We start from the raw sequence: 19,972 nt of genomic DNA on the forward strand, positions 1-19,972 counted from the left end.
GGTCCTTGGGCTCTGTTCACATCTACAGATGGATCAATGCAGCGCCTGCTGGTCTCCATTGACTTATAATGGAATCTGACGCATTGTGATGCTATGGATATAATGCCGCACGCTCTGCTAGTCTTGCTGTTGAAGGTCAGAGCCCCAGTCTGCAGTTTCCCTAATGTTTTTGCCGCATGTTTCGGGGACCATAAGCAGTCCTAGTTTCCAGGTGTTTGTAATTAAACTTCTCATTTCGTTCCATTTTTCATCGGATATTGTGCGGTAATTGTAAAAGCGCTCTGCTTGGATTTCCCTCGGGAAACAAACAGCCCCGTTCCCTAATCTTGTTGTCATTCATTTGGCTGTCGAGCGGGATCTCCGCACTGGAACGTATTTTCTTATGGTCTCAGCAGGAGATCTCCGACTTGCGTGTTTAGATTACGGCTCATTTGTCACTTTCCTCTGCTCCTTGCTGCAAGAAAGAGATTTCCAGCTGAGTTAAAAACGGGTTTATATGCATATAAATGTCATTTTACTTACCCATTGTCATTAATGGAACGGCTCCGTACTACCAATTGTATTGTTCACGCATGATACTTGGAGCAGGACTCTCCCCAAAGACCACCGCTATTTTGTCTGTGTCACCTAATGTGACAAGTCTGGACATCTAAATAATAATTTTCCGTAATCGGTTTGCGTTATTAAAAAACAAATGGTATCTGCTGTAACCGCGGCTTTATTTTTATTTTTTAATTTTTTTTCTCTCTCTTTGATGTCAGGTAAATGTCAGAAAAATGTTGATGGGATGAGATGGGGCCCCATGACACGGGGCCATTATCTACCTGATCAGGCAGAAACGGGCAGATGTCGCCCTGTGTAATGAAGACAACGATCAGCCGATCATCAGCCGTCGATTCCAGCATGTTCGGTGGCTGATGAAAGTATATGGAAAATAATGCCCAGTGTCCTCCTGGCTTTTCCCCGCTTACCACAGCCGACACCGCACAGATGGGTTAAGAAGCTGTGGTAAGTAGGGAAAAGCTAGAAGGACACCAGGCAGCATAGAGAGGGTGCAAATTTCTTTATTATTTTCTATATACGCAACAAGGGCTGCACGGACATCACTAACAATATACATACCCTTGCTGCACGATCGGCGAACTGTGTAATAGGCTCTGAACGTGAGAGATGGCGCTGGCTTACAGCCCTTAGTACACACAGGTGTAGCTACCATAAAGGCAGACCACGCAACTGTTACCGGGCCCGTACAGCTATTGTGCCTGGGTCCCCCTCGGCAAAACAAGGCTTGTCTCCATGCAGAGGTCGGGGGTTACCAGTGAACGAGCAGTGAAGCAGAAACCTCCTTGTTTTCTGCTCTTTAACCCTTTTTTGTGTTTGCAGCATGTATGTTAAGTTTGTGCCACTCACACAAAGGGGTTAAAGCGAATGTACCATTAGGTACATTGCTTCTTTTTATCTTCACATTAGCCGATCAGCATGGCGCAATCTTTTTTTTTTTTAAATGTCGCCTGGTTCCTGTGCTCAGGGGCGGATGAACCTTACCATAGGCCCCGGGCTGTTCACCAATCCTGGGCCCCCCTACTCCACTGTAACTATGGCCGCACTAGCCTGGTGCTCATACTATTGGATAGATAATGCTATGATGCCCTGATTTGTAAAAAAAACAGTGGCAGAAATGTAGCCAGGAGACAATACACTACTGAAAGTATCAGTCTTTTTGGGTGGCCATGGGCCCCCCAGGAGCTCAGAGCACCGGGCTACCGCCCAAAACGGACCTATTATAATCCACTACTGCCTGTGCTCAGCGCCATTCTTTTCCCATGCAGCAACCCAGCTCTATGCACTGGTTGCTGGCCCCCCTCCCCTCTGTGTTGCAACTTCATTATAATCAATGGAGCCATGTAACTGCAGAAGTGCACAGGGGCGTGTACAGGGGTGTCCATGGCTGCTGGCCAATCAGCATTCATCTTCACTGGGCCAGCCCATGCAGAGCAGAGGGAGAACTGACATCACTTCCTGCATTTGGTCTCTTTTGTGGCTGTTACTAAGGATCAATTGTCCTTAGTGTCGGAGCCTCGGCTGCAGTAAGTGAGACACCTAGTGGCCGAATTTATAGCATTGTATTTCATATAGAAAACAGGCAAAACATTAATAAAGTATATTGCTAAGATTTATATCTCCTCCCCTGCTGATTTACTATTATTTATTGGCAATGACTATTATAACCATTTGGAGTGCCCATTTAACCCCTTAATGCAAAATGACTTACTGGCCCGTCATGAGAAAGAGTGAGTTCCCACATCATGAGGGTCCAGTACGCCATAAAATGCAGGGGCTCTATGAAGCTTAGGTATAAAGGAGCTGAGCTCGCTTCATAGAGAGGACCAGCAGCTATCAGCAGCCAGATCCTAACAGTTAATGACGGACAGCAGTGATGGAGCTGTTGCCAGCCATTAACCCTTTAAACGTTCAACTGGATCTCAACTGTGGGGGTCCTGGTCGTTTTTCCTGACTCCTTGAGTTAAAATACTTACTTCCATGCAGTCCGCTTGGTGATCTTCTAATAGAGTCTGCCTCAGGCAGATAACACTGATCAATGCTATGCAATGGAATATTACTGACCAGTGTATGCATTCTAAGGCTGAGTTCACACAATGTATGAAAGCAGCCATTCTGCTTTTATTATAGAGCCCATTGGATAGCGGGACATCACCCCAAAATCGTCAATGTATTGCCGGTCGGACGGTTGGGAGCTATGCTGTGTGGTGGGAATCTCACTGGGCACCCCTGGAGGCCAAGGCCTGGGAGGTCGCCCAGATTGCCCTTATTATAATCCACCTGTGTGTAGGAGGTTATATTTAATGTAGTGATGTTTTATGTTGTTCTAAATGGCTTTATCTTTCCGGTTTAATATGCCATAAATTTAAAATATATATTTCTATTAGCACATTTACATATGTGGTGTGTAAGAGATCACTAATTTACTTATATTCAAAAATCTCAAGTCTTCCAGTACTTATCAGCTGCTGTATGTCCTGCAGGAAGTGGTGTATTCTTTCCAGTCTGACAAAATGTGCTCGGATGCCACCTCTGTCTATGTCAGGAACTGTCCAGAGCAGTAGCAAATCCCCATAGAAAACCTCTCCTGCTCTCCAGACTGGAAACAATATACCACTTTCTGCATGGCATACAGCAGCTGATAAGTACTGAAAGACTTTAGATTTTTTAATTAAAGTAAATTACAAATCTCTGGCACTTTTTGGCACCAGTTCATTTGAAAGAATTCTTTTTTTTTTTGCTGAACTATTCCTAAGAGGATAGGAATACTGTTTACCACCTGTACACCCTCCAGAGTTCTATGAAAAGTCTATGAAAGGGACATAGTAAAGGGAAGGTTTTAAAGTGAAGCTGTTAGCAGCATAATACAGGTAATTTACTCCCCATTCTATACGTGTGAATGATATGATTTATTTCCCTGTGCTATATGTAAAATGAAGTATCTGAAGTCATTGGGACATTACATAGCAGCTGGAGTCAAGGAGTGGTCTCTGTATTCCTCTCTCACCTGCTGCAAGCACGCCTCCTGCTGGATGATTGACATGAGAACAAGATCAGATGAAATCTAGCAGGGACCAGTGCCAATCATCAAGCAGGAGGCATGCTTGCAGGAGGGTGAGAGAAAGGGTTACATATTACAGAAATAAAACGCACATATATAGTGATTACCTACATCATTCTGCCGGTAGCTGCAGACTGATTTATTTGATGTGTTCCATGTTGCAAGTAGGTGGTTTATAAAAAGACGGTAACCTTGTCTATTTGGTCTTGAATTGTGTTGACCATATTTGTGGGCCCATACTTTGGCTGAGTGTCGTTTGAGATAAAGGCTTAATAACAGGTCACAAGGACACACACAGATGCCGGATCATTCATACATGTGACTGATGCAGTATAGCCTGTGCATGCGTATGGGAAGAGCATGAAAGATAGCTGTGTCCACTGACGGCTATAGGTGTATGGCCAGCTTGTATCTTTCATTCTCTATAACATGAGGTTATCATGCATGTGCAGAGAACTCTCTGATGCAAGATGACCAAACCCATAGGGATTGGATGGGGGACAAGATGTTGAATACCTATGGATCCAAGTGATTCATTGACGGCTGACTACTACATTATCCTCGTTTCCTTTTTGCCCTCTTTTTTGTATTTGTCATTAGTTCTCTACATAGGGCAAACTCTTATGTTTTCTGTATTGAAGTCATTGGGAAAAAGTGCACAATTACGACCACAGACAGGACGTGCTGAGCTATTAAATAATGCACCAGGGGTTCAGTAGCTAATGCATTGTGTGAATAAATATGTATAATGTCACATAAAATCACATGTAATATCTAGGCATTGTGTTATATTAGATGCAACATAATGCACCAGACAAAAGGCGCTCTCAGCCCCCGTCTGGGTGTAGCCTAAGGCCATGGGGTATTTTGGTGTGTTATACTTTGCCTGGAAAATGCAATGGAATACTTGCCCTATTGCTTTTCAAGCTGCCGCCTGTATTCCTCTGGATTTCAGATATACATTATGTGGATGGGTACAGAAAACATGATGGGAAGACAGGAAATAGAATAGCGCCAATGAATGAAGTCCAATTCATGTTCACCTCTGCAACAAAAAAAATATAGAAATACATTTCCGCTGCTTGTAATATAGAGATTATCAGCACTGCAGTCTATGAGAGGGTAATAAATGTCTGTATGCAGTCAGAAAGCTGAAGTATCTTACTGAATATGCACAGCTCCTCTGGGAAACCTCGGAAAGTCTGCTACGCCCAGTTGTAAAGGGCTGGGGCTTGTACAACCTCTAAGGACGGTCACCAAGACTGTGTAGGCAGAAGGCGGTCAGATAGCAACATATCTAAATGTGAGTACGAGTATTCTCCACACTCTTCTACACTACTATGAAACTATCCCGGCAGAGTACACTACTACTTGGACAAGGCCCCCAAGATGGTCCCTATACTGACTCTATGCTACCTCAACTATTTCTCCACTTATTCTTCACCACTGTCACCTGCACCTGCTCTTGAAGTTGTTACTGCTTTTGTACTGTATTGCACTGAAGTCCTTTCAAGTGAAAAGGTTACTCTGGTTAAGTGCTACTCTTTTTAAACACAGTGCCCGTATGTCCGAAGGAGTCCCAACAGTCATCGTGACTAGTGCCTAAGTGTACCCAAGCCCACCTTGCTGTACCACCACCACACAGGCCCTGGTGCATGGCATATATATGTATGGCTGCTCACTGCAGTACAGGGGCATGGGCACTGTCTGTGTCCTTAGAAGGAGACATTATTACTATATAGGAGCACAGAAGGAGCATTATTACTACTTGGGGGATCAGCAGGTTCACAACCATTAGTATTTGGGGCACAGAAAGAGGAACTCTTACTACTTGGGGGCTCAGAAGTGGGTATTATACCACTTGAGGGCAAGAAAAGGAGTATTATATTACTTGGGACACAGAGAGGTAAAGAAATATAATTTGAGGGCATTTTAGTTCTAGTTATGATCTTAGGAGCAGTGTGCTTAAAGGGAATGTACCATCAGGCCTGAGCTAAAGCACTGCAGGCGGGCTGACCATAGCCCAGTGGGAGGAACCCCCACCCCTCCATGATGTGGCTCCATTGATTCTAATGGAGCCGTGTCATAGAGGGGTGGGGGATTCCTCCCACTGGGGGCAGGTCGGCCCGCCTGCAATGCTTTAGCCCAGGCCTGATGGTACATTCACTTTAATAGAGAGTCCGCTGTTAGCCAACACCTACCAGTTATCCTAGCTAGGACTGAATTTAGCTTCTCTGCTGCCTGAGGCAACGACTGAAATTGTTACCGTGCTGATTCTCTCATTGACTGTTAGGTTTCCTGACTACGCTTATTCAGTCTGTCCTCCTGGGACTGTCTGGATATTGGGGCCAGTATAAAGGAAGCAAAGCGCTTCATTAGCTCAGCACTCGGCTTATCAGCCTGTGGCTTTAAACTCCATGCTGCTCTGCTCCAGGCATTGGGAAAAGCTGGATCCAGTCCTGGGAAACCGAAAGAAGTGAGCTTTTCTAGGCACCCGGAGTTCAAAGGCAGCAGGATGATAAGCCGACTGCCGAGCTAACAAATCGCTTCACTTATTTATACTGAAAATTCGCTAATCTCTATTGATAACACACGAGCAAGGCAGAAGTAAGGAGGCTCCACCCGCACACACTCAGTCTGGCAATGTTGAGGAATAGGCTCGTAGTAGTAATAGTTATACAACAATCTCAGCATTTACACAAGCAAGAGCCATATGGCAATATACATAAGAAATTGTGATGATATTACAACCAGACTACAACCAATACAGTTTGGTAGCAGGAGCTGTGCTTGCACAAATACTTCAGAGTAAGTGTAGGACCTGGATAGGCTTGTGGCCAGGCCTAGAGACGTTGGGGGAGATTTATCAAACTGGTGTAAAGTAGAATTGCCTTAGTTGCCCCTAGCAACCAATCAGATTCCACCTTTCATTTCTTACAGATTCTTTGAAATGTGAAATCTGATTGGTTGCTAGGGGCAACTGAGACGCTTCTACTTTACACCATGTTTGATAAATCTCCCCCATTGTTTCACATTTCGACGCCCGGACCAAATCTATACCTGGTTCTAGAAGGTGTAAATTTGGATCATTGTCCAATCATCGTAAATCATGATAAATGAGGCCTTCGCAGGTTACATGTTTCCCCACTAGGAGACCATAGTTGTTTTTTTTACCATTGGTTACTGGGGTGCCATATTGTTTGTTCTCCAGACAGTAATAATGGAGGCACAGCAGGGGGCATTATTACTATAAGGGTGGTACAGCAGGGAACAATATTACTATATGGAGGGCACAGAAGGAGGGATTATTACTCCAGACTTAAAAGTGAAAAAATGAATGCTTGTACACTTTGAGTAGACATAGGAGCTGAAAACACTTTCCAGGGCTGGTGTATTATTTTATGGGCAGAGGCCTTCATAGTCCTGTCCTCCTGGTGACAATCTCAATGGAAACAGGAATGGTGGCCAAACTGGTTGTCACCCAGTGGTCCCAGGAACAGATGGTGATGGCTTTTTTATTTATGCATTCTCCCTGACCATTGAGGGTTAATAGTGTAAGAAGGTTAGAGGTGTGTACTGTGCATTGTATGAGGAGTGCTATGACCTTACCATAGCACCGGGGTGCACTTACTTTTCTACAGCAGATCAGCTGCTGGAAACAGTTATAAAAATCTCTTTCCGGCTTGTGATCTTGCAGCTGCTCAGATTCCTGCTGACACAAAAGCTACATAACTATTTTGGATGCATCACCGGGGAACCGAGCAATTTTACAACTATGCAAGTGACCAAAAGAATTACTGTGCTGGTGGCTTGAGAAGTGACTGGTGTGAGCGCTCAAAGAGCGGAGCTGTGCTGATGCCTCCTTTATGCCTCACAAACTCCAGCTTCTATCCACATGTAACTGCGATTACTAGTGATGGTTACTTCCCATTGGTTTACAGTCAGCGCGGCCTAAATGCTGCATGACGTGATTGCAGGTGAAATCTAAATACATGGGGCAGCAATGCAAGATCAGCAGCCCCCACAAGGCTGTGAGGAGCAGTAGCATAGAAGAATGGCTTTATTAACATTATTAGATAGAAGGCTTTAGTATACAGGACGATGAGAATTTATTCGAAAACATTATTATGCACAATAGAGGGAGGGCTCCATGGCGGAGATCAGTGTAGGTGCCCATTACTGTGCCAGGTTCTACTACCCAGAAGAGGATGCGATGTTGGTTTTCCCATGCAGTGTTGATACTTTGGCCAGCTTCCCGCACCTTTGCTAACAATGCAGTTTCTCTTAGGAGAAACGTAGGAGAGTATTACATAATTCTATGCTCTAAAAGCCGTTTTTCTCAACTCCAGTCTTCGATATTCCATACAGAGAATACCTATGATGATACCTGATGCACAGACTATATCACCTGTGAAATACTAAGGAGATCCTCAGGTCCTGACCTAGAGATGAGACACACTCCATTAGAGAGGGGACCCTGCTATACAGGGCCTGAGACCCCTCTTACTAAGAGCTTTAAAGCAGCTCATTCTATGATTTGTGTATCCTTAGCTGCTTATGGCAATGTTTCTCAACCCAGGACCCTGGTGATCATTGTAACCTGGTAGGGGGTCTACACATGCCATGCTAAAGGAAGCCCCCAAATGGTAACTCTCTTGGTTTAATTGAGCCCTGCATAGATGTTTAAAGAGGATGTGTCATCAGAAAATGACCTATTGTTTCAAGTTTTTCATGACCATGGGTCATTGATTTCTCAATGCCCAGGTAGTTTTGGACTTCGGTTATGGGATCATAATGATCCCATAAGCTTAAGTCCCTATCTCTGCCCCCTCTCCTCTCTCCCGTCACGCTATATGGGGGCATAGCAGGAGGCATTATTACTATATGGAGGCACAGCAGGGAGCATTATTACTATAAGGGTTGTACAGCAGGGGACATTATTACTATATGGAGGGCACAGCAGGAGGGATTATTACTATGGAGGGCACAGCAGGGGATATTACTACTATATGGGGGCACAGCAGGGGGGATTATTACTATGTGGGGGGGGTACAGCAGGGGGGATTATTATTATGTGGGGGGGGTACAGCAGGGGGGATTACTACTATATGGGGGAACAGCAGGAGACATTACATTATTGGGGTACAGCAGGTGACATTATTACACTATGGGGGGGGCACAATGACCTATTGTTTTAATAAAGTTTAATGTTAACCCTTTCACGACCACGGGTCATTGATTTCTCAATGCCCAGGTAGTTTTGGATGTCAGCTATGGGATCTTAAGTCCCTATCTCTGCCCCCTCTACTCTCCCCCCTGTCACGCTATATGGGGGCATAGCAGGAGGCATTATTAATATATGGAGGCACAGCAGGGGCATTATTACTATAAGGGTGGTACAGCAGGTGACATTATTACTATATGGAGGGCACAGAAGGAGGGATTATTACTATGGAGGGCACAGCAGGGGATATTACTATATGGGGGCACAGAAAGTTCATTATAACTATATGGGGGCACAGCAGGGGGGATTATTACTATGTGGGGGGTTACAGCAGGGGGGATTATTACTATATGGGGGAACAGCAGGAGACATTATTACATTATTGGGGCACAGCAGGGGACATTAAAACAATAGGTCATTGTGCCCCCCATAATGTAATGTTTTGTTAACCCTTAACAAGTTTTATGTTTCAAGTTAACTCTTTCACGACCATGGGTCATTAATTCATCAATGTCCAGGTCATTTTGGACTTCAGCTATGGGATCATATTTGGTAGAGGTGCCCCGAGGTGGAAAAGGTTGTGAAACATTCCCACCTCACCGCTGTTCTCACCAGAACTAAAGCCCCTATTACACCGAACGATAGTCATTCATTTCGATCGTTTTAGCAAATTTTTAAACAATAATCGGTCCGTGTAATAACAACGATGAAACGATGAATGAAAAATCATTTGTTTTTGTCTTTCGACATGTTAAAAAATGATCATTGATAGTTCGCCGATCGTTCACATATTTGTATTTGTTCGTATGTTTGCAAGAAGTCGTTCGCCGATAAAACTTGTTGCGTGGGCTCTCCTGAGGAACGATTAGGGACCATATAATGACGTAAAAACGATAGTTCATAACAGTAATCAATGAATGTAATAACCTCAGAATCATTTGCTACAAAATCGCTAGTTATCGCTAGCCAACGATCATTATAGGGAATCTTTGAACGATAATCGCTACATGTAATACGGCCTTAAGGGTGCCTTTACACAGAGATTTATCTCACAGATTTTTGAAGCCAAAGCCAGAAATGGATTTGAAAAGAAAAGAAATCTCAGTCTTTCCTTTATGACCTGTTCTCTGCTTATAGTCTGTTCCTGACTTTGGTTTCAAAAATCTGTCAGATAAATCTCTCTGTGTAAAGGCACCCTTAGTGAAGTATATTGGTCCTGCCCTCGAAAACCATTTTAATTCTGTGTCCGTGTCATCCAGCAACTTGACGTTGCTGGAGCAACATTAAAGGGGTTATCCAGTGTGGGGGCACTTTTTGGGGGGGACCGGGGAGGAGGTGGCTGAAATAAAAGACGTCCACTCACCTCCCCGATTCCAGCGGTGGGTCACTCATCGCGTCGCTCTGCTCCCCGGCCTCTTCCTGGTGTCTGACGCCACCCGAGACGCTACGTCTCAGGGCCGCTCAGCCAGTCAGTGAAGGAGACGGGATTTGTTTGAAGTCCGCTCGGATCCCGCCTCCTTCAGGGAGTGGCTGACCGGCCCTGAGACGTAGCGTCTCTGGCGGCGACAGACATCAGGAAGCGGCCGGGAAACGGAGCACCGCAATGAGTGACCCGCCGCTGGAATCGGGGAGGTGAGTGGACGTCTTTTATTTCAGCCACCTCCTCCCCGGTCCCCCCCAGAAAGTGCCCCCATGCTGGAGCACCCCTTTAATTCACAAAGCAGCGACGGAAGAGAGATAAACATATTTTGAAAGACTTTAATATTTTTTAAATAAAATAATCCTGAAATATTTGCAGTTATCACCAGGTCTTAAACAAAGCTAAGACTTCCTTTTGTGTCTGTGATGATAAGGAGGAGGTGGCTGTAAAGTGATCTGTACAGAATTGCAGCGACATGTGATACCAGTAGAAAGAGGAAACAATAGCTGCTCCATGTGGACTCTTCACAGGTCACAGAGCATGCTCAGTAAAGCCTTATTCTCACGTCTGTAGTTCTATCCGCAATTTCGGACTGTACATAGATTCAATGTATTTCATTGGCCCTGTTCACATGTCTCTGTGTGTGTACAGAGCCATAAGCCGTGACACAAAAAATAAAAAGCAAACAGGTCGTAGTGCAGAAGGTATCTTACATGGTCACCGGTAGCGCCCCCTGCTGATTTCTTCTCCAAGTTCCCAGTGAAGGACACACAAGTTTTGTTGCTGTCCTCAGCAGGAGCGTTGATACCTTTATACATTTCTATATCATATACTTCATGCACATAAGCCTCTATATAGAAATAGTACTACACAGAAATTCAAAGAAATGTATCTTTCAGAGTTTGGGAAAAGGGAGGAGGCACGGGAGAAGGTCACATGGTCAGATGAGACCAAAGCCAAGGCAAATAAGTGTCTCTGTAAGAAGCATTCCAAGGTCCTGAAGTGTCCTAGCCAGTCTCCAGACCTGAGCCCAATAGAAAATCGTTGGAGGGAGCTTAAACTCAATGAAACAGAAAGATCTGGAGATGTGTATGGAGGAGTGGGACACAATCCCTGCTGCAGTGTCTGCAAGCTGGTCAGGAACTCCAGGAAACGTCTGTAACTGCAAACAAAAGGTTTCTGGACCAAATATTAACGTCTGTTTTTCTATTGTATTAAATACGTATTTCATGCAATAAAATGCTAAATAATTACATAAAAATCATACAATGTGATTTTTCTAATTTTTTTTCTTATAGATTCTGTCTCTCCCAGGTGAAGTGTACCTACACCTTGGTGCCTTGGATTATAAGCATAATTCGTTCTGGGACCGCGCTTGTAATCCAAATCCACTCTTAAACAGAGATGAGCGAACCGGGTTCGGTTTCGAGTCGATCGAAACCCGAACTTTCGGCATTTGATTAGCGGCGGCTGCTAAAGTTGGATAAAGCCCTAAGGCTAGGTGGAAATCATGGATATAGTCATTGGCTGTATCCATGTTTTCCAGACAACCTTAGAGCTTTATCCAAGTTCAGCAGCCCCAGCTAACCAAATGCCAAATGTTCGGGTTCGGATGGACTCGAACCCGAGCCCGGTTCGCTCATCTCTACTCTTAAACCACAGCAAATTTTCCCATAAGAAATCACTGATATGCAGACAATTGGTTCCACACCCCAAAAATGATTTTTTTTAATCTGAAGAACATGTAGAACAGATGAAACAAACAGCAGAATATGTATTATTATAAGTTACTGTACAGTATAACAATCAGCATATCGAGTAAAATCTATACTATGTGCTATATATGTATTACGAAAGCAGGTACAGCACTCTTTTAGCGGTGCCAGCTATGTACACTGTAGTGGCCAATGGTGCAGATATCCAGGTAAAGTCACCACAGGACACCAGTTACGTTCTCAAAAAGACGTGTTTATTTTCCCATACGCAGCATTACAGTCCCACATTAGGACCTTATGTAGAACTGAAACGTTGTGTATGTGGGAGACCGAATAGGGAAGGTAGTTAATGAATGTCAGACAGTTAACACATTTTCAGAAAACAGCAAATACTTGAGTTGTGCAAGGAACGGCTGTATAGGCTGTGTTTTCCTATCATTACTTAAAGTGTCACTGTCGTATTTTTTTTTTTTTTTTTTTTTTTTGCAGAAATCAATAGTCCAGGCGATTTTAACAAACTTTGTAATTGGGTTTATTAGGCAAACATGCCATTATCTGCATTCAAAAAGGTCCCCCTTCCTCCTCTCTTGAGATTTCCTGATAATGAGCAGTGAATGAGACTCCTTTACATCAGTCGGGCCCTGTGTAACCTATGGAGAGGGGAGATAAGTCGCCAGCAGAGAACAAAGGATTACACCGCGGGACCTGTGTGAAAGCCGGTATTCTGTGGTCTTTCCTTCTTCGTTTAATGCAAACCATCTTTCTTCATCAGCCCAACTTCCTTTCCGGTGGACTTTCTGTACTGGACCTTCTGTCCCTCCTGTACGCTGTGTTACTGTGTTATTCTTAGGCTATGTTCACACAACGTCAAAAATAAGAAAAAAGGCGGCCGATTTTGATATTTTAAAGAATGTCCGTTATTGCCGCGTTTTTACTGACTGCACTGGCAATGCATTGAAGTCAATGGAAGGACGGACATCCAATGCACACAATGTATTGAATAACGGATGTTTTTACCGCAGACGTCATGATCATCATTTTCGGACGTCTTTTGCAAACAGCGGACGTTTTTTTATTAGTTGTTCACACACAGATTTACTTTTGTCACCAATCTTTCTCCGTTTTTACTATTGAATTCAATGGACTTTTCAATTAAGCCGCATCCTAAGGGCAATTAGTAACCTAAACTAGAATAATGTAGCAACAGCCGTCAGTGCACTAAGGGGAGGCCAGGCTGCTAAAAAACGTCCATTAATTTAGATTCAAAATGACGGACGTCATTTTAAACGGAGCTAAATAAAAAAACGTTGTGGGAACATAGCCTTAGGCTGCATTCACATATCCGCAATTTTGAAGCCCGTACAGAAATAATGGGTTGGTTTCCCCGCCTGGCATGATGCCAGAAATGGGGGAACTCGTTGAATCGCCGCGGCTCTGTCACCACACAGATTCAAACAGTTTTACAGCTGCCGGCATGATATTTATACATCATGCCGGGCGGGGAACCAATCCAATACTTGCCTTCCTCATCCGTAAGGGCCGCCAAATTGCAGAAGTGTGAATGCAGACTTACTCCCATCATACCTTCTTGACTATAATAACTGAAAAAATTGGCTGAATTCCCAGCTAGGGTACACAGCAACAGGAAGTCTTTTACAAGATGTACACCAGACATGAAGATTGACTAATGAAAATAAAGCAGATAGACACAAAAGGGAAGCATGAAACACCACATACAGGTAGTACAATGACTTCACTAATAAATTAACACATATTTGTAAGTAAATTAAATATTGGTTTGATCATCTACAAAACCCTTTAAGTTCCAGCATCTTATCTCCGTTTCAAGAAGACCTGATGTCACAGCCATGTATAATAGCAAGAAACAGCTATGCATAAAAACATGAGGATCAGAGAATCATCAGTCTATAGATTTCAGAGGTAAAACACTCAAGTATCCAGACTTTTAGTTTATGGGTATTTTAATGAATGGTCACAGATCTATTACATTACAATGGGAAAACAATGGACAAATAAAAATAAAAAATTGTAAAAATGTAAAAGAAAAAAAAAATCATTCTTCCTTCTGCTGCTCTTCTTGGAACCGTTCGCTCTTCATTTTTTCTTTATAATATTCTACACTTTCCTAAAAATAAATAAAAAAAAAAAGGTTAGTGACAGGAAAGAGAATCTTACTTTCAAATCAACTGATATCAGAAAGTTATATAGATTTGTAATTTACTTTTATTAAAAAATCTCAAGTCTTTCCATACTTATTAGCTGCTGTATGTACTGCAGGAATTGTTTTATTTTCAGTCTGACACAGTGCTCTCTGCTGACATCTCTGGCCAAGACAGGAACTTTGTCTCCGTTTTATATGAATCCCCATAGAAAACCTCTCCTGCTCTGGACAGTACCTGTCTCGGCCAGAGATGTCAGCAGAGAGCACTGTGTCAGACTGAAAATAAAACAACATTTCCTGCAGGACATACAGCAGCTAATAAGTATGGAAAGACTTGAGATTTTTTTAATAGAAGTAAATTACAAATCTATATAACTTTCTGACACCAGTTGATTTGAAAGAAAAAGATTTTCGCTGGACAACCCCTTTAAGGAAAACTTTGTTCTCCAGCTAAAAGCCTCATACCACCTGTGATACACGGTGGTGATAGTATGATATTTTGGGACTTTTTTGTTTTGTTTTGCTGCATTGGGGCCAGGACCAGCTTGCCACCACTGATGAAATGTATTATATGAATTATACTGGGTAATTTTAAAGGTAAGCAATCACAACTATAATGCTGCTGCTATAGAGTTCTTTTACCAAACTTTGTGTGCCTTCCTCCTAGGGGGTATTTAGGAGAAAACATTGCTTCCTTACTGCATGCCGGCTTCATAGAATGTCACGAAGGAGTTGGATTTGATTGACAGCTGGGGAGAGATGTCCACTGCTGGGTACAAGTGTACTTCAGGATGGCCACAGGTTTCAGGAGTGAGACCCTGCGTGATCAGTAACTTTTCACGTTTCATGATACATCAAAAGGTACTCCAAATGACTGTAACACTTTGAGTGTGAAAATCTGATGTAGTTTAAGGCCAAATTAATGCAGAAATACAGAAAACTCTGAAGGGTTTACAGACTTTCAAGCAGCACTGTACGTTTGTGTTATTTAGTGTTTTTTCCTCTTATTTTTCCCCAATTCCGGTTCTCTTGCTCTTCACACACTGATAATAGTCAGAAGGCGACTGGCATTTTACCTATGTAAAGTTTTCTTCTGCTTAACATTTGGCAAAAAGCAACAAAAACAAAAAACAAAAAGAATTCTTATTCGGGTATTTAAAAACAAAAAAACAGAACACCTGTTGCAAAATGTCGCACAAAAACCTGGGATCCATTATCTAAATTTCTATAGACGTGGTTGTCAGGGCTTTTGAATGTCACGGTTAATCTACATCTCCACATCTTAGGAACTTGTGATTGATGGGGCCGACTAAGAGCGGAAAGCTGCAAACAACCTCTGACAAAACCAGATTTGTTGTTCCCTTAAACCTCTCGCTTTAAAATGAAACGGCACAAAACAAAAGCAATTAATGGTCAATAAATATGAGGGATTAAAATCACCTTTCAAGCTCCAAAAGAGTGAGAAAGCTTCCTCCTCGGAGGACGGCGGGCCGGGCTCTACCTTCAATATGACCTGCAGATGTGCCTGGCTGATTCTATCTGATGCTTTTAACACAATAATCCACAGAAGGTTATCGTCTCCCAAAAGTATAACTAAATTAATCCTGGAGCTCGGAGCTGCAAGCACTTCACATGCACACGGCCCATAGAGGATACTCACACAAGATTTAATCCCCGTGTAATTAAGCAGAACCCCCCCCCCCTCTCAAGACTAGAGCCTTCAGTTTAGCACCAACTCATAGGACGTAGAGGTACGTATAATTATATAGTACTCACTGGGGGCTCGGAGAACGGGACAGGCTTCCCTGCGCCTCTTAGAAGGACTGCCAGTCGTTTTAGGAACAGCTCATCTGGATCAATGTGCTCGGCTTTGGTTTTCTCGTACAAAGCGACCGCTGCATCAACCTCCCTGTTGGATTCTATAGGGAAATTTAAGAAAAAGATTAAAAGGCAGTTCGATAAAAGTCAAGTACATTTTTTTTTACATAAAAAGTAGGATATTATTTTATTTATATAAAGCTGGGGATGGTGTGAAAATAATAATAATAATAATAATAATAATAATAATAATAATAATAATAATAATAATAATAATAATAATAATAATAATGTTATACTCATCAACCCCAATCCTCTCATCATTGATTATCATTGTTTCCTCCCCACAAGAACTGGGCACTCAGCTAATCATGGAATGGGCACGACACCACCATGCCTAGAAATTGACTGAACAGGTCAATGGGGAGAACGTGCCACAGGAACCAGAAAGAAATAGTGACCAGGAGGAACAGAAGTTACAATGGCAGCCGTAGGGGAACAGGGTAGGTGCTCCTCCAACTCTGCACTCACTGCACCTGTTTGAACTTGTTGCCGGTATAAAAAACACCTATCCATACACTCAACCTATCACATTTTAACCTCTCCACCATGGCTAAGACCAAAGAACTGCCCAAGAACACCAGGGACAAAACTGACTTAGTTTTGTCCCAAACTAGACTTGCACAAGGCTGGGATGGGCTACAGGACAATAGGCAAGCAGCTTGGTGAGAGGACAACTACTGGCGCAATTATTAGCTAATGGAAGAAACCCAAGATGAATGTCAATCTTCCTCACCAATGACCATCTGGATGAGCCATGGCAGAAGGTCATGTGGTCAGATGAGACCAAAATAGAACTTTTTGGTATCAACTCCACTCGCCACATGAAGAAGACGAAGACGAGGGAAGAAGAAGAAGAGGGGAGAAGAAGAAGAAGAAGAAGAAGAAAGAAAAAGACTGAGTACAACCCCAAGAACACAGTCCTGACCATGAAGCATGGGGGTGGAAATAACATACTTTGGGGGTGCTTTTCTGAAAAGGGGCCAGGACGACCGTATTGAAGGGAGGATGGATGGGGCCGCAAGATCACAAGATTTTGGCCAACAACCTTCTTTCCAAGTAAGAGCATTGAAGACCCAGCCACATTGAAGCTGTGGCTGGGTCTTCTAGCATGACAATGACCCGAAACACGCATGTGTTCTTCTGGATTTTTAACACAATAGGAGTCAATGGCAATACATAGCCATGTACAAACCTTGGATGAGCCTGAACAATGAAGTGTGACACCAGCCTTTTCCCCTCTTTACATTATCTGTGTTACATCTCTTCTATAAAACACAGTAATAAATAATTGACTAACAATGTAACCTCAGGATAGAGCAATGTGTCTGGAATACCGGCGGCAGCGACATTTGTTGGGTGTTTTATGAATGCATAATACATACGCGACTATAATATTAATCAGGAGCCTTCTCCAAGAGAAGAAACAGCTAAATCTAATGTTGGGAGGCACTGTGCCGCTGCGGATTATGTTGGTGCCATATAAATAAAATGCATAAATAACAGTGTATAATAATTACTCTTTTCTTTGTATCATTTGTATAAAAAAAGTCAAACTATAAAGAAGGAAAGGCGGGAAAAAAGGCAAAGTGCCCGAGGAGCCACAGGCCACTTACCAAGAGATTTCATCTTGTAACTGTACATTATTTGCTTGTAATATGGATCGGAGAGTAATTCCACCAAACGACTCACTTTTTCCTCCTGTGGATGAACATTGAAGAGAAGGTTCTGGTTAAGGTGTGAAGAAGAAGACTGAAAGGCCATGGTATGTTCTGGAATCATGCTGACTGCATCCCACAGCTACTGGAGGGTGAGGGTGGAGGGATCCATAGACAGAATGTGACTATTGAGGTGGTCCCACAGATGCTCAACATTGATTATCCTTGCCCCGCTAGATCATATCGCACCATCCTGACCACTCTGAAACTCTGTAATAAACATCTTTCCCCAGGTTTCCTAGCCCTTCATCCCTTCCCACTGTTCCCGGTCTTTACCCAGCCCTCCCCCGGGGACTAAATTCTTTTTTCAACATTTTAAGTGGGCAATTTTAGGGTAAGCATCTTTCTCCGAGCTTCCTTCTGGCCATCCCTCTCCGATCTTAAAGATGTTCAGACTCCCTGTCCCCTGAGGAGTTTGGAAAGCTACACAGCTCCATTACTTTCTCATTTCCTTGCCCTCTCCCTCCCACTCCCACACTACCTTTGAGTCCCTCCATCATTCTTTAACTCTCCTCTATGCATATGCCATGTTGGGCCTCCCACCGGGACAGCCAATCCCCCCCATACTTGTCTGCCTGGGAAAGTAATTTTGGTTTCTCCCTCAGCTGCGCAGGTAGCAAGAGAGTTATCACACTAAGGCCCTATTCACACTTCCCATAAAATTCTGTGGTTGCAGATCTACGACCAAGAACAATTTTAGTGTGAATGAGGCCTTACTCATTCCTCATCTATTTCCTCTCACTTGCAAGAAGTGGGTTACAAGGTGCTCTCCAGATGGTACTGTGTTCCCAACCGTATTCACGGATTCTTTCCAGAGGTGTTGCTGCGTGGAGGTTCTGTGTGTTGCTGTGTGGAGGTTCATGACTCCATACTTTCTGGAGTTGCCCAGACATTCCAATTAAATCTTCCCGTCACTCTGAGCTCCCTCATTTGGTCAACAACGCTAGAGCTAGTATCCCGGCCATGTGGCGCTGTCCAGACTTTCTCCGGTGTCTATGTAGCTATGTAGGTCGAGGACATTTGGTGCATGGAAGACTTCATTTGGAAATCCTTATTGATTAAAATGTCCTTCCAAAAAGGTGAGCCATTGTGAGGTGAGCCAGCGGTGCATCACCACTCGCTGTCACCCGCTGGTTTCCTGTATCCCCTGTTCCTGTGATGTCACAGCCTCGCTCAGCCAATCAGTGACTGAGGCGGGACAACTCTGCAGTCACTGGCTGAGTGGCTAGTTCCTGTGCTATCTTGACAGGAGATTAAGGAGACTGGAAAGTAACAGTGAGTGGAGACTTTGCAGGGGCACTGGGATGGGTAAGTATTACTTCATTTTTAGTTTTTTTTTCACCTTGGCATGGAGTTCTCCTTTAAAGAGAGCATTCCCATCTTATGAAGTGTAGTGCGACCCCCAAAATTCACAAGAACAAAAAGGTGGCTAGAGTATTTTACTAGAAAATGGCGGCTTATTTCTCAGGCAAAGGAAAAAACCCATTTGTGTTCAAACATCCCACATGGATTAGTGAATAAAAACTAATTTTCAACCGTACATTGGAATGCTGAAGCTCCTGTGTTTTTGCTGCTACTGCAAATATGGCACTGCTCCTAGGGGGTGGAGCAAAGCCACTTGTTATATCTCATATAACTCCTTGAAATAAAAAGTATAGTAAAAGCAATAGTATTAGTGCTATGTGCCCTATCAGTACATGATACACTACAAATGCAAGACAAGAAAAGTCTGAAAACGCAACACTATTCCAAAAACCCATTACTTCGTAAATTCAAGATTTACCTCCTCTCGCCCTAACTGCCTGATAATGTGGCGAGACAGCATTCCCCTCTGCTCCGCAATAGCTCCGCATCTCTGTAAGAAAGAAGAAAAAAAAATGGATCAGGAGTCGCAGGTTTAGGAAACGACTACATAAAATGAACAAAAAGAAGAATAAACACTAAAGAATAAAAGATGGCAGCACAACACAACATCGCTGGTGGTTAATAACGGCGACGGATGAGTAAATGCACTGAGCAGAACTGAGTCAATCTGTCATAACCATGTCTGTCCTTGGCACCGCATGTTGCAGGTTTGTTTAAAAGACAAAAAAATAATAATAATAATAATGAACCAATGCTTCAGTAGAACCAAGGAATGAGGTTTAGGGACTGGCATGGCAAGATGGGAGGGGGAAGGAGTTCTATTCATCTCCAATTATACTGCCAAGCAT

General features: G+C 43.2%; 1 protein-coding gene across 1 annotated transcript in view; it reads right to left on the bottom strand.

The window, feature by feature from the left end:
- Positions 1-13,945: 13,945 nt before the first annotated feature.
- The window catches only part of LRPPRC (leucine rich pentatricopeptide repeat containing), a 124,507-nt gene continuing 118,480 nt past the window's right edge, over positions 13,946-19,972 (bottom strand). The window contains exons 35-38 of the mRNA XM_069954370.1: positions 19,543-19,614; positions 17,658-17,742; positions 15,940-16,082; positions 13,946-14,127 (exon numbers count right to left, since the gene is read on the bottom strand). Coding sequence (XP_069810471.1) covers positions 14,056-14,127; positions 15,940-16,082; positions 17,658-17,742; positions 19,543-19,614 — 372 coding nt within the window. The 3' untranslated portion in view covers positions 13,946-14,055. The remainder of the gene's footprint in view (positions 14,128-15,939; positions 16,083-17,657; positions 17,743-19,542; positions 19,615-19,972) is intronic.

The sequence above is a fragment of the Dendropsophus ebraccatus genome, chromosome 15, assembly GCF_027789765.1.
Source record: "Dendropsophus ebraccatus isolate aDenEbr1 chromosome 15, aDenEbr1.pat, whole genome shotgun sequence".
NCBI classification, from domain to species: Eukaryota; Metazoa; Chordata; class Amphibia; order Anura; family Hylidae; genus Dendropsophus; species Dendropsophus ebraccatus.